General features: G+C 42.9%; 1 protein-coding gene across 2 annotated transcripts in view; it reads right to left on the bottom strand.

The window, feature by feature from the left end:
- Positions 1-15349, bottom strand: part of MPPED1 (metallophosphoesterase domain containing 1) — a 96862-nt gene that overhangs the window by 37300 nt on the left and 44213 nt on the right. For both annotated transcript variants that reach the window (XM_075342162.1, XM_075342163.1), the window contains one exon: positions 11264-11489. In XM_075342162.1, coding sequence (XP_075198277.1) covers positions 11264-11489 — 226 coding nt within the window. The remainder of the gene's footprint in view (positions 1-11263; positions 11490-15349) is intronic.

Below are 15349 nucleotides of genomic sequence, written 5' to 3'. Positions count from 1 at the left end.
CATACAGAATAATGGGCCCCACATAGCCCTCCATACAGAATAATGGGCCCACATAGCCCTCCATACAGAATAATGGGCCCCACATAATCCTCCATACAGAATAATGGGCCCCACATAATCCTCCATACAGAATAATGGGCCCCACATAGCCCTCCATACAGAATAATGGGCACCACATAGCCCTCCATACAGAATAATGGACCCCACATAGCCCTCCATACAGAATAATGGGCCCCACATAGCCCTCCATACAGAATAATGGACCCCACATAGCCCTCCATACAGAATAATGGACCCCACATAGTCCTCCATACAGAATAATGGGCCCCACATAGCCCTCCATACAGAATAATGGGCCCCACATAGTCCTCCATACAGAATAATGGGCCCACATAGTCCTCCATACAGAATAATGGGCCCCACACAGCCCTCCATACAGAATAATGGGCCCCACACAGCCCTCCATACAGAATAATGGGCCCCACATAATCCTCCATACAGAATAATGGGCCCCACATAGCCCTCCATACAGAATAATGGGCCCACATAGCCCTCCATACAGAATAATGGACCCCACATAGCCCTCCATACAGAATAATGGGCCCCACATAGCCCTCCATTCAGAATAATGGACCCCACATAGCCCTCCATACAGAATAATGGACCCCACATAGTCCTCCATACAGAATAATGGGCCCCACATAGCCCTCCATACAGAATAATGGGCCCCACATAGTCCTCCATACAGAATAATGGGCCCACATAGTCCTCCATACAGAATAATGGGCCCCACATAGCCCTCCATACAGAATAATGGGCCCACATAGTCCTCCATACAGAATAATGGGCCCACATAACCCTCCATACAGAATAATGGGCCCCACACAGCCCTCCATACAGAATAATGGGCCCCACATAATCCTCCATACAGAATAATGGGCCCCACATAGCCCTCTATACAGAATAATGGGCCCCACATAGCCCTCCATACAGAATAATGGGCCCCACATAGCCCTCCATAGAGAATAATGGGCCCCACATAGTCCTCCATACAGAATAATGGGCCCCACATAGCCCTCCATACAGAATAATGGGCCCCACATAATCCTCCATACAGAATAATGGGCCCCACATAGCCCTCCATACAGAATAATGGGCCCACATAGCCCTCCATACAGAATAATGGACCCCACATAGCCCTCCATACAGAATAATGGGCCCCACATAGCCCTCCATACAGAATAATGGGCCCCACATAGCCCTCCATACAGAATAATGGACCCCACATAGTCCTCCATACAGAATAATGGGCCCCACATAGCCCTCCATACAGAATAATGGGCCCCACATAGCCCTCCATACAGAATAATGGACCCCACATAGCCCTCCATACAGAATAATGGGCCCCACATAGCCTTCCATACAGAATAATGGGCCCCACATAGCCCTCCATACAGAATAATGGACCCCACATAGTCCTCCATACAGAATAATGGGCCCCACATAGCCCTCCATACAGAATAATGGGCCCCACATAGCCCTCCATACAGAATAATGGGCGCCTGGCCAAATAAAATCACCCTGCAGGCCACAGTTTGACATATGTGGGTTAACCTATGAAAATGTCAGATGGCTAAGGCAGCTTTATCTATGTAGTAAGCTCCGTTTTTATTCTTGTATCTATGTACTAAGCTTGGTTCTGTTCCCATATCTATGTACCCGTCACCATTATTTTAAAAGCTTTTTACCTCCTCTGCATTAATGTAGTGGACAGAGATAAGCAGGATAAAGATGGGCTGCCACAACTTGTGGCCCACTACTTTGTGAGAGCCCCCCAGAACAAAATTTGCCAGCCCCTCTATCTATCCCTCTATCTATCTATCTATCTATCTATCCCTCTATCTATCCCTCTATCTATCCCTCTATCCATCCCTCTATCCATCCCTCTATTTATCTATCTATCTATCTATCTATTTATCTATCTATCTATCTATCCCTCTATCTATCTATCTATCTATCTATCCCTCTATCCATCCCTCTATCCATCCCTCTATTTATCTATCTATCTATCTATCCCTCTATCTATCCCTCTATCTATCTATCTATCCCTCTATCTATCCCTCTATCTATCTATCTATCTATCTATCCCTCTATCTATCCCTCTATCTATCCCTCTATCTATCTATCCCTCTATTTATCTATCTATCTATCTATCTATCTATCTATCTATCCCTCTATCTATCCCTCTATCTATCCATCTATCTATCTATCTATCTATCTATCTATCCCTCTATCTATCTATCCCTCTATCCATCTATCTATCTATCCCTCTATCTATCTATCTATCCCTCTATCCATCTATCTATCTATCCCTCTATCTATCTATCTATCTATCCCTCTATCTATCTATCCCTCTATCTATCTATCTATCTATCCCTCTATCTATCTATCTATACCTCTATCTGTCATCTATCTATCCCTCTATCTATCTATCTATCTATCTATCCCTCTATCTATCTATCCCTCTATCTATCTATCTATCTATCTATCTATCTATCTATCTATCTATCTATCTATCCCTCTATCTATCTATACCTCTATCTATCTATCTATCTATCCCTCTATCTATCTATCTATCTATCTATCCCTCTATCTATCTATCCCTCTATCTATCTATCCCTCTATCTATCTATCTATCCCTCTATCTATCTATCTATCTCTCTATCTATCTATCCCTCTATCTATCTATCTATCTATCTATCTATCCCTCTTTCTATCTATCTATCTATCTATCCCTCTATCTATCTATCTATCTATCTATCCCTCTATCTATCTATCTATCTATCCCTCTATCTATCTATCTATCCCTCTATCTATCTATCTATCTATCTATCTATCTATCTATCCCTCTATCTATCTATCTATCTATCTATCCCTCTATCTATCTATCCCTCTATCTATCTATCTATCTATCCCTCTATCTATCTATCTATCTATCTATCTATCTATCTATCCCTCTATCTATCTATCTATCTATCTATCTATCCCTCTATCTATCTATCCCTCTATCTATCTATCTATCCATCTATCATCTTTGAACATCTTAACACATAAAAATCTTTCATTTCGTGAATGCATTTAACCCCTTAACAACCGTAATATTACATCCCTGCGATCATAGTGTAAATCCCCAGCTGCTGCTGCGGGCTGCAGGCGGGATCAGCGCAAATCATGTGATGACTCCTGTAGCTCACATGACTCAGGTCCTTGAATCAGCAGCCGAGTATTGCAGGTTATAAGAGATGAGCATTTCTCCCAGTCTAAGGTTGAGCTCTGATTGGGAGAAATGAATGAACGATCAGACTGCTGATCCTTATAGTCCCCTAGGGGTACTAGTAAAATTAAAAAAAAAAGTTTCAAAAAGTTTTGAAAAATTTAAAAAAAAACCCTAACAGTTCAAATCACCCCCGTTTCGACTAATTGAAAATTAAAGGGTTAAAAAAATAAAAAATACACACACATTTGTTATCGCCGTATTCAGAAACGCCGGATCTATCAAAATATAAAATCTATTAATCTAATCGGTAAACGGCGTAGCGGCAAAAAAATTCCCGACAGCCCGAGACGCAAAAAATAAGCTGTCACTGAGCCATAGATCCCAAAAAACAAGAACACTACAGGTCGCGGAAAATGGCACGAAACGTACGACACTTTTTTGGACAAACGTCTGATTTCTTTTTAACCCCTTAGATAAAAGTAAGCCTATTCATGTTTGGTGTCCACGAACTCGCACTGACCTGAGGCATCACACCCACACATCAATTTTACCATATAGTGAACACAGTGAATAAAATATCTTAAAAACAATAGTAAAATCACACTTTTTTTGCAATTTTTCCGGATTTGGAATTATTTTGCCGTTTTCCGGTACACCATATGGTAAAACTCTTGGTTTCATTTAAAAGTACAGCTCATTCCATAAAAAAACAAACCCTCACATGACCAGAATGACTGAAAAATAAAAAAAAAGTTACATCTATGGCAAACACTCCCCCCCCCCCCAAAAAAAACGTAAAATGCAAAATCGGCTGGTCGTGAAGGGGTTTATTCTGGTTCATGTCACACGGAGAGCACATGGATGTCCCCCATGTGCTATACTTATTTTTCACCCATAGACTTCTATTGGCCCATGCCATATGTGCCGATGCTCAAAAACGGACGTCTCCTAGTGGATCCCACGGACACACGTATGGTTCTCACGAATACATAGTCCACGTGAAAACACGAAGGTGTGAAAATCAGCACCAATTTTACGGAGTATGTGTATGAACGTGACCCCAGTACGTGTGAAAACAGACTCCACATGTACTGGAAACATGGACTTGTGAAGAGGCCTTAGACAGGTTGACAAGGGGCCTTATATAATCACAGAATGGTAGAGTTGGAAGGGACCTCAAGGGCTATCAAGTCCAACCCCCTGTGAGTGCAAGCTTTCCTAAATCATCCCAGCTATATGTTTATCAAGTTTCCGCTTGAAAATTTCCATTGATGGAGAGCTCACCACCTCCCGTGGTAGCCTGTTCCACTCCCTGACTGCCCTCATTACCTCCCGTGGTAGCCTGATCCACTCCCTGACTGCCCTCACTGTCAGAAAGTTTTTCCTAATGTCTAACCTGAATCTCCTTCCTTTTAGTTTCACCCCTTTGCTTCTTGTACTTCCTTGTGCTAATGAGAATAGGGTAGTTCCCTCTGCACTGTGACTTCCTTTCAGATATTTGCAGACCGCTATTAAGTCTCCTCTCAGCCTTCTCTTTTTCAAACTATACATCCTTAGTTTTCTTAGCCGGTCTTCATAGGGCATTGTTTGCAGACCTTCTACCATCTTGGTTGCTCCTCTCTGGACTTGCTCCAATATATCGATGTCTTTCTTGAATTGGGGCACCCAGAACTGTACATAGTATTCCAGGTGGAGTCTGACCAGGGCAGAGAATAGGGGAATAATTACCTCTCTTGATAGGGGAATAATTGACCTCTCCTAGATTAGATTAGGCCGGGTTTGCCGGGTGGGAGAGGGACTTTAAGGGGTACTTCTCACATAGTGAGATCGCTGCTGAGTCACAGGTTTTGTGACGTACCGGTGACCTCATTAGCGATCTCGCTGTGTGTGACACTAAGCAGCGACCTGGCCCCTGCTGTGAAATCGCTGATCGTTACAGACTGTTCTGGTTAATTTTTTGCTCGTTGGTCTCCCGCTGTGCAGCACACATCGGCGTGTTTGACGGCGAGAGACCAACGAGCACCGACTCTCTGTAAGCAGCGTACGCTGATAACTAAGGGTAAATATCGGGTAACTAAGCAAAGCTCTTTGCTTAGTTACCCGATATTTACCCTGGTTACCACCGTACACGCTTACAGGCTGCCAGCACTGGCTCCCTGCACACGTAGCCAGAGTACACATCGGGTTACTAAGCAAAGCTCTTTGCTTAGTTACCCAATATTTACCCTGGTTACCAGCGTACACCGCTTAGCGCTGGCTCCCTGCACACGTAACCAGGGTAAATATCGGGTAACTAAGCAAAGAGCTTTGCTTAGTAACCCGATGTGTACCTTGGTTACCAAGCGCAGAGTTGCTGGTGGCTGGTCGCTGGTGAGATCTGCCTGATTGACAGCTCACCAGCGACCATGTAGCGACGCACCAGCGATCCTGTCCAGGTCAAATTGTGGTCGGAATCGCTGGTACGTTGTTTAGAGAGACGGTACATTAACTCTTCCTCTTGGACACTCTATCTGTCCATTACCTCTTATTTATTGCAGCAGCCATAAAGCGCACGCACCCTGCTGTATTGCCTATACAGACGACACGGGGAGGACGGCCTCGTCTACATTTACCATAATGAAAATCCACAGGGATTTGTATAAAGCCAAGAGAGATTTTCAATTGAGAACTTTCGAAAAAATAAAATAAAAAAAATAAATAAATCAAGGAACGTAATAAGTCGCAGCTCGACTCCGTCGGATTGTAAACCTACAATGAGATTTTTCTTAACGGGAAGGAAAAAAAAATAATGTAAAATTTCCATATTTATTTGTCGTGTTCTCAACTTGTTGCCGGGGCCATTGTACATCCCGCAGAAACAGATTCCTTCTTCAAGTAAGTAATCTGGAAAACAATTTACTTCCAGACAGCTGAATCCTTTCTTTATTAAGCTCGCACTCCGGGGGGCTTATATCCTTCCCGAATTTACAGTACACAGGGACGGGCTTGTCTGAACAGACTGCCTCTCGCATTGAGTATTTGTCATTTTTTCTTCCTAATACAACAATTTTATTGACAAAGAAATAGAAAGATGTCGCCGAATATTGTACGTGATCAATTTGCTGGGTGGAATCTGAAGTAATGTAATAAGACTCATTTCAAGGGGTCGTCTTGTGATGACAACCCCCGTCCATATGCCTTGTTAGGTCATATGAATAGAGGGAGGTGCCTTATGTGGACCACCCCCCACCCGTGAGCCGGAATGGACAACTCCTTTATAGGCGCGTCCCCTCTTCTGGTCTACTCAAGACATTCTTGTTTTGCCTTAGGGGTACTTTACACGTTGCGACATCGCACCTGCGATATCGTCGGTGTCAAATCGAAAGTGACGCACATCCGGCGCTGGTAATGATGTCGCAACGTGTAAAGCCTAGGAGAGAAGATGAACGAGCGTGAAACAGTCAAAAATCGGTGATCTGTGTCACGTCATTCATTTTCATAATGTCGGTGCGTCCGCAGGTACGATGTTGTTGCTCGTTCCTGCGGCAGCACACATCGCTGTGTGTGAAGCCGCAGGAGCGAGGAACATCTCCTTACCTGCGTTCCTCCGGCTATGCGGAAGGAAGGAGGTGGGCGGGATGTTTACGTCCCGCTCATCTCCGCCCCTCCGCTTCTATTGGCCACCTGCCGTGTGATGTCGCTGTGACGCCACACGACCTGCCCCCTTAGGAAGGAAGCGGGTCGCCGGCCAGAGCGACGTCGCAGGGCAGGTAAGTGCGTGTGAAGCTATCACAAGATATCGCATGTGCGATGGGGGCAGGTACTATCGCGCTCGGCATCGCTAGCATCGGCTAGCGATGTCGCAGTGTGCAAAGTACCCCTTAAAGTGGTCAACATCTGGTCACAGAAGGATTCCGCTGGAAAAAATTGGCTGGGGGATTTTGAACCTTAAAAGGGGCTATATAGTCCTTTGACAAAAAGGTCTAAAAATAAACTTAAAAGTGTAAGTATGTGTCATGGCGGCGTCGGGCTATGTTCACACCGCATAGTTTGACAAGCAGCCTGAGGTCTCTTAGTTATTCAGCCTGGTTCGGACGTCGGCTGTTTTAGCTTCACTGCACTGCAGTCCAGAAGTAGTAAATTCCTGCTGGCTTGTGAACAGCTGCTAGGGGCTCGGGCTGCTAATGACCACTCACACCCGCCTTCACTCTTTATAAGGTACTGGACCCGGTTGCTTGTTGCCGAATATAGCTTAGCGTTGCTTCAGCTATACCGGGTCCTTATTGTGGCGATCTTCTGTGTGCTTTCCTGTGTGGTGTGGAAAGATCCCTCTGTTTTATTTCTTCCTGGGCATGTATTGTTTCCTGGGTTTATTCCCTCCCTCTGTTTTTGTCAAGGGAGAAATTTAGGTAAGACTGCTAATGGAGTCTTTGTTCAGGGTATCAGAGGCACGGGGCCAAATTAGCTATCTGCTCAGATATAATAAATGACTCAGAAGACAATGAACACAGACTAGTGTTCACTCTTTGAGCCGACATATCAGGCTGGTTCGTGTATTCAATAGATCAAATATCAGCATTACATTTTAACCTTCAGACATGTACAAAAGTATCAATCTATCTTTTCACACACATCAAAACAGTACAGGGAGGTGTGTAAGGACATAGAAACCCACATTTCATCCCACGGATAATACATTCTCTATTTGTGTGAAATCACTGATGAGCATGAATAACTTATTTGTTCATTGTTTGTACATTTTGTTCATTTGTCCTTGGTTAACTCTTTTTTGACTATAGCTTAGAATCATATTATGGCGTCTGTGCGATTGCAATATAGACATACAGATAATTATGCAACTACATCTATATTTTGATTATTTACATACACAGATCAACTTATTACATTTGAACAAACAACCTATAGCCCAGGCTACCTCCACATTTTATTTCTTCCTGGGCATGTATTGTTTTTCCCCTGTGTCTGATTGCAGTTTGTATGTGTTGTGTTTTCCCCTATCTGTGGTATTTATGGGGTTTGCTTCTCTGGTCCTGGCCCTCTCCTGGGGTGGGGGGAAAGGGGGTGTTAGATCAGAGTTCGGACAGGAGTTAAGGCCCTGTCACACACAGAGATAAATCTTTTCCAGATCTGTGGTTGTAGTGAAATCATGGACATATTGTTCCATTTGTACACAGCCACAAACCTGGCACTGATAGTCCACAATTTCCCTGCAACCACAGATCTGCTGCAGATTTATCTCTGTGTGTGACAGGGCCTTTAGGGTAATGCTGGCAGTCCAGACCTATCTACCTTTAAGCTTACCTCTGGGATAAGGGACAGCACAGAGTCCCTACTATAAGGGCCAGGTTAGAGGTCCCTGCTTCAGTTACCCCGACTCTCCCGTGACATTATAGTCATCATCACTGCTCATCCATAGTGATTCCTGGGTCTCCTGCTGATTTCCAAGCTTCCTCTTCTAAAACCAGGGATGTGACCGCTGTAGCCAATCACTAGCAGCAGTGGTGACCATCCGATACAGGAAGCTTGGTGATGCAGACTTCAGGCTTATTTGTCAAACAAAAAGGGCTCAAAACCCCTCTCTGTCAAGATGTAAAAAAATATATTTTCGACCCATTCCCTAATTTTATCTTATAGGCTGAGAATCAACACGGCCACCATCACAGTCCCCCAAACAGACTCCTTCAAAGGGTAGACTAGTCCTGATATGCAGTCCATAGACAACACTGGAAGGGTATAATATTTTATTTCGTCAATTAATCAGTAGGGGTGCCACTGTATGATCGGCCTATTGTCAAGGGACCTTTCTAAGAAGTAGGGATGGTACAAAGTGGATAACCCCTTTAATAACAAATGTGCCACAACCTCTTTTAGAGTTAGGATGATGTCAAATTAATGGGCATCCTACATTCCCGGAAACATACATTCTCTTTAAAGGGTTCCTGTTCTAAAGCAAGCACCCAGAAACAAGAGTACAATAAAAGGGAGTCAATACCCAGCTGGTCTCCTTAAGACCTGTTACCTGTCATAAATATGTATTTTGTTATCTGGTGTAAATGCCCTTGTTTTCCCGAATCCGGAGTTGTTTTTCTTTTGTTTCTGTGCCTCTCAGTTCCTAAGATATGAGCCCTTCTTTTTTTGTATTCTTGTTAGCCAAGTAGGTGTGGTTCGCAACACCCACTTGGCTAAGTAGACTAGACTTATACACAGGGAAGAGGGGGCCATATCTCAGGAATGGAGAAGCTCAGGAACAAAAGAAAACCATTGCCAGATTCAGGAGAACAAGGGCATTTACATCAGGCCACAGAAATGCCTATTAGAGTTGGGATGATGTCCATATAAATGATGATTCTACTTTTTCAGAAACATATAGTCTCGTTAAAGGGTTCCTGTTCTGAAGCAAGCATCCAGAAATAAGAGCAAATACCATTAAAAGGAACCATCTCCACAAGGTGGCACTTGTCAGATAGTATATTTCCTTTCTCAGAGAGACCTAATAATTTGCCTTTTTTCCCAAGGAGCATTGCAAGAGTCAACACCCAGCTGGTCTCCTTAAATATGATGTGTTATCTGTCATAAACATGTATTTTTTTTTCACCCTGGTGTAAATGCCCTTGTTCTCCCGAATCCAGCGTTGTTTTCCTTTTGTGTCTGTGCCTCTCAGTTCCTGAGATATGATCCTTTCTTTTTTATATTCTTGTTAGCCAAGTAGGTGTGGTTCTCAACACCCAGTTGGCTAACAAGACTAGAATGATACACAGAGAACAGAGGGCCATAACTCAGGAACGGAGAGGCGCAAGAAAAAAATAAAAACATTGCCGAATTCAGGAGCACAAGGGCATTTACAGCAGGCCATAAAAAGCTTAATTGCTGCAGGTAATAGCTTCTTACATATGACCCATTACTTGTCATAAATATGATTTTTTTTTTACTTGGTGTAAATGCCGATGTTCTCCTGAATCCGGCGTTGTTTTTCTTTTGTTTCTGTGGCTCTCACTTCCTGAGATATGATCCTTACTTTTTTATATTCTTGTTAGCCAAGTAGGTGTGGTTCTCAACACCCACTTGGCTAACAAGACTAGACCTATACACAGAGAAGAAGGGGCCATATCTCAGGAATGGAGGGGCGCAGGAACAAAAGAAAAACATCGCCGGATTAAGGAGAACAGGGGCATTTACACCAGACCATAAAAGTTTATTTGCTGCTATTGCTCCTTACATATGACCCATTACTTGTCATAAATATATATTTTTGTTACTTAGTGTAAATGCCGATGTTCTCCTGAATCCGGCGTTGTTTTTCTTTTGTTTCTGTGCCTCTCAGTTCCTAAGATATGATGCTTTCTTTTTTATATTATTGTTAGCCAAGTAGGTGTGGTTCTCAACACCCACTTGGCTAACTATACACAGAGAACAGAAAGCCATATCTCAGGAACGGAGAGGCGCAGGAACAAAAGAAATACATCGCCGGATTCAGGGGAACAAGGGCATTTACACCAGGCCTATTTACATCAGGTCATAGCTCCCTCTTTAAGGGAGTGTGTGTCCATTACATTTGTAGCCACTTCAATAATAAAGGTTTTTACGAAACGGTAGCAAAAAGGGAACTTAATAAAGCAAAAGGAGTTGATATATAAGGCATATAGGAAAATATACAAAGAAAAAAGGAGAAAACCTTTACTAAACTCCCAGGTTTCATCCTACCTCATTTATCGGCCATCAGTGTAGCAAATAGAGGCTCCTCTCCCTTCCACTAGATGATGAGAGATGGAATATTTCTCTATTACCGGTTATATACATCCCATGGCCATAGTTGCGCCTGCCCCGCATGAATGTAACATTTTTACGACGCCGTACATTAAGACACCAAAATGTGTTAAACATCGGCGCTTCTTCCCCCGCTCCTCGTTTGCTGGATTTCCACCTTACGGAAAAAAACCTCAGTTTGTAATACATCAGCTTTTGCCGGTTTTAATAAGTTGTTCTTACCACGGGGAGCCGTATATCCGGAAACCTCTCACGGTCACTTCAGAGTCTTGGAGATAGATGCAGTTTGTGAGCAGAGACTGAACATTTTCATAATTCTCCGGCTTCAGTTTCGACACGGAAGGAAAATAATAGAAATCTTGTTTGATTAAGTCCGCCATGAACTCGTGGTCAAATGTCAACTCGTGATTGCCGGCAATTACTACTTTATACTCGTACGGGAGGCTTCCTAAGAGAGAAGACATTATACGGCGTTAGATACCAATGTATAAAAATAGCTATATATATATATATATATATATAGTATATACTGACGGTAAGATTACAGGACTCATTGTTATACACTAGAAAATAGGAAAATTATCTCAGCGTGTCAAATAAAAAAAGTATCGGGTCACTGACTATGAAGGCGTGAGTTATGGAGGGGTATAGTTATAGGGTCCTCATTAGTGGTAATGGGTCTAGTGCCACATTTCTCTTCCAATCCTTTCTAAAATGGTTATTTGACATGATCAAAATAACCCACGGTGATCAGATCTCTAATTAGAATGGATCACGTGTGCAAATAAGCATCGAAGATAAAACGGTGTGTTGTGATGGTCAGGGCCGTCCTGCACTTAAGGTCAAAACGTGAGTGCATGTATATTACTGAAAATGAAGTTATATTTTCTCCACGTAGGTTAAGCTGAACCTCGATGATCAGTGTCGTTCTTCAATTAGAATGGACCATGTGCACAGTTAAACATGGAAGTCACCATGGTGTGTTGTGACGGTCAAGGCCGAAATGTGAGTTCCTGTATATTACTGAAAATGAATTTACATTTGCCCCACATAGGTCAAGATAAATCTCGGTGATCAGATCAGTGCCATTCTTCAATTAGAATGGACCATGAGTGCAGGTAAACATGGAAGCCACCACGGTGTGTTGTGATGGTCAGGGCCATCCTGCACGTAAGGTCTGAAACGTGAGTGCATGTATATTACTGAAAATGAAGTTATATTTGCTCCACGTAGGACAAGGTGAACCTCGATGATCAGTGTCGTTCTTAAATTAGAATGGACCATGTGCACAGTTAAACATGGAAGTCACCATGGTGTGTTGTGACGGTCAGGGCCGAAATGTGAGTGCCTGTATATTACTGGAAATTAATTTACATTTGCCCCACGTAGATCAAGGTGAGCCTCGGTGATCAGATCAGTGTCGTTATTTAATTAGAATGAACCATGTGCACAGGTAAATATGGAAGGCAAAACGGTGTGTTGTGACGGTCAGGGCCATCCTGCACTTAAGGTCTAAAACACAAGGGCAGGTACAGTATATTACCGACAATTAATTTACATTTGTCCCACATAGGTCAAGGTGAGCCTCGATGATCATATCAGTGTCGTTCTTCAATTAGAATGGACCATGTGTGCAGGTAAACATGGAAGCCACCACGGTGTGTTGTGATGGTCAGGGCCATCCTGCACTTGAGGTTTAAAACATGAGTGCCTGTATATTACTGAAAATGAATTTAAATTTGCCTCACGTAGGACAAGGTGAACCTCATTGATCAGATCAGTATCATTCTTCAATTAGAATGGACCATGTGCACAGTTAAACATGGAAGTCACCCATGGTGTGTTGTGACGGTCAGGGCCGAAACATGAGTGCCTGTATATTACTGAAAATTAATTTACATTTGCCCCACGTAGGTCAAGGTGAGCCTCGATGATCAGATCAGTGTCGTTTTTCAATTAGAATGGACCATGTGTGCAGGTGAACATGGAAGCCACCACGGTGTGCTGTGATGGTCAGGGCCATCCTGCACTTAAGGTCTAAAAAGTGAATGCATGTATATTACTGAAAATGCATTTACATTTTCCCTACGTAGGTCAAGGTGAGCCTCGGTGATCAGATCAGTGTCGTACTTCAATTAAAATGGACTATGTGTGCAAGTAAACATGGAAGCCACCACGGTGTGTTGTGATGGTCAGGGCCGAAACGTGAGTGCCTGTATATTACTGAAAATTAATTTACATTTGTCCCACATAGGTCAAGGTGAGCCTCGATGATCAGACCAGTGTAGTTCTTCAATTAGAATGGACCATGTGTGCAGGTAAACATGGAAGCCACCACGGTGTGTTGTGATGGTCAAGGCCATCCTGCACTTAAGGTCTAAAAAGTGAGTATATGTATATTACTGAAAATGAATTTACATTTGCCCTAGATAGGTGAAGGTGTGCCTTGGTGATCAGATCAGTGTCGTTCCTCAATTAGAATGGACCATGTGCACAGGTAAACATGAAAACCACCACAGTGTGCTGTGATGGTCAGGGCCATCCTGCACTTAAGGTCTAAAACGTGAGTGTACATATATTACTGAAAATTAATTTACATTTGCCCCACGTAGGACAAGGTGAGCCTCGGTGATCAGATCAGTGTCATTCTTCAATTAGAATGTGCACAGGTAAAAATGGAAGTCACCACAGTGTGCTGTGATGGTCAGGGCTATCCTGTACTTAAGGTCTAAAACATGAGTGCATGTATATTACTGAAAATGAATTTACATTTGCCCCACGTAGGTTAACATGAGCCTCAGTGATCAGATTAGTGTCATTCTTCAATTAGAACGGACGATGTGCACAGGTATACATGAAAGTCACCATGGTGTGTTATGACGGTCAGGGCCGAAAGGTGAGTGCCTGTATATTATTGAAAATGAATTTACATTTGCCTCACGTAGGTCAAGGTGAACCTCGATAATCAGATCAGTGTCGTTCTTCAATTAGAATTGACCATGTGCACAGGTAAACATGGAAGTCACCATGGTGTGTTGTGATGGTCAGGGCCAAAACGTGAGTGTACGTATATTACTGAAAATGAATTTATATTTGCCCCACGTAGGTCAAGATAAACCTCAGTGAACAGATCTGTGTTATTCTCCAATTAGAATGGACCATGTGTACAGGTAAACATGGAAGCCACCATGATGTGTTGTGATGGTCAGGGCCTTCCTGAACTTAAAGTCTAAAACACAAGTGCATGTATATTACTGAAAATGAATTTACATTTGCCCCACTTAGGTCAAGGTGAGCCTCAGTGATCAGATCAGTGTCGTACTTCAATTAGAATAACCATGTGTGCAAGTAAATGTGGAAGTCACCACGATATGTTGTGACGGTCAGGGCCATCCTACACTTAAGGTCTAAAATGTGAGTGTATGTATATTACTGAAAATGAATTTACATTTGCCCCACGTAGGTCAAGATGAACCTCGGTGATCAGATCAGTGTCATTCTTTAATTAGAATGGACCATGTGTGCAGGTAAGCATGGAAGTCACCACAGTGTGTTGTGATGGTCAGGGCCATCCTGCACTTAGGTCATGAATATTACTGATAATGAATTTACGTTTGCCCCATGTAGGACATAATAAGAAGGGCATTGGGGGGTTTGCTTAGAGAATTTTGGCCCCTTTCAGGGAGGTAGCTCTGGTTACCCCCAAAGAATTAAGGGTAGGCATCAGTGGCTTAACTTGAAGCTCATAAGCCCCAATGCAAAATCTCTAATAGGACGCCCAACTATCAGTATTAGTTTTCTTTTGTGAGCCAATATTAATTTTTGAGCTTCCTTAGGTTCCAGGGCTCAGGTGCGACTGCAACCTTTTCATCCACTTGGACCAAAAAGACTGACCAAGCACCTCCGAACGGAAAAAGGCTAGTGTGAACAGGTGCAAGCTGATATGACCGCATAGAATAACAGAAGAATACAGCAGCACTCTGCAACCACAAATATGTATGCAAACATTGGACATATGAAATTCTGATAAAACCATTTCGCGGCTGGTGGGTGCCAATGAATTGGCCAATTTATGAGCTATATAGACTATATATTCTATATAGCAGTAATACAGTCCATATTTCATATATTCAATGTTTGCATACACCTTAGTGCTTACAGAGTGCTGCTGTATGCTTTTGTTTGTATTCTATGCAGTCATATCAGCTTGCACCTGTTCACACTACCCTTTTTTTCTGTTTCGGAGGAGCTTAGTCCGGCTTTTTGGTTTTTATAGTGGATGAAAAGGTTGCAGAGTGCTGCTGTATG

This window comes from Anomaloglossus baeobatrachus, chromosome 4 (genome assembly GCF_048569485.1).
Source record: "Anomaloglossus baeobatrachus isolate aAnoBae1 chromosome 4, aAnoBae1.hap1, whole genome shotgun sequence".
NCBI classification, from domain to species: domain Eukaryota; kingdom Metazoa; phylum Chordata; class Amphibia; order Anura; family Aromobatidae; genus Anomaloglossus; species Anomaloglossus baeobatrachus.
The sequence above is the reverse complement of the archived record's forward strand: the minus strand, read 5'-3'. Positions and strand labels throughout refer to the sequence as shown.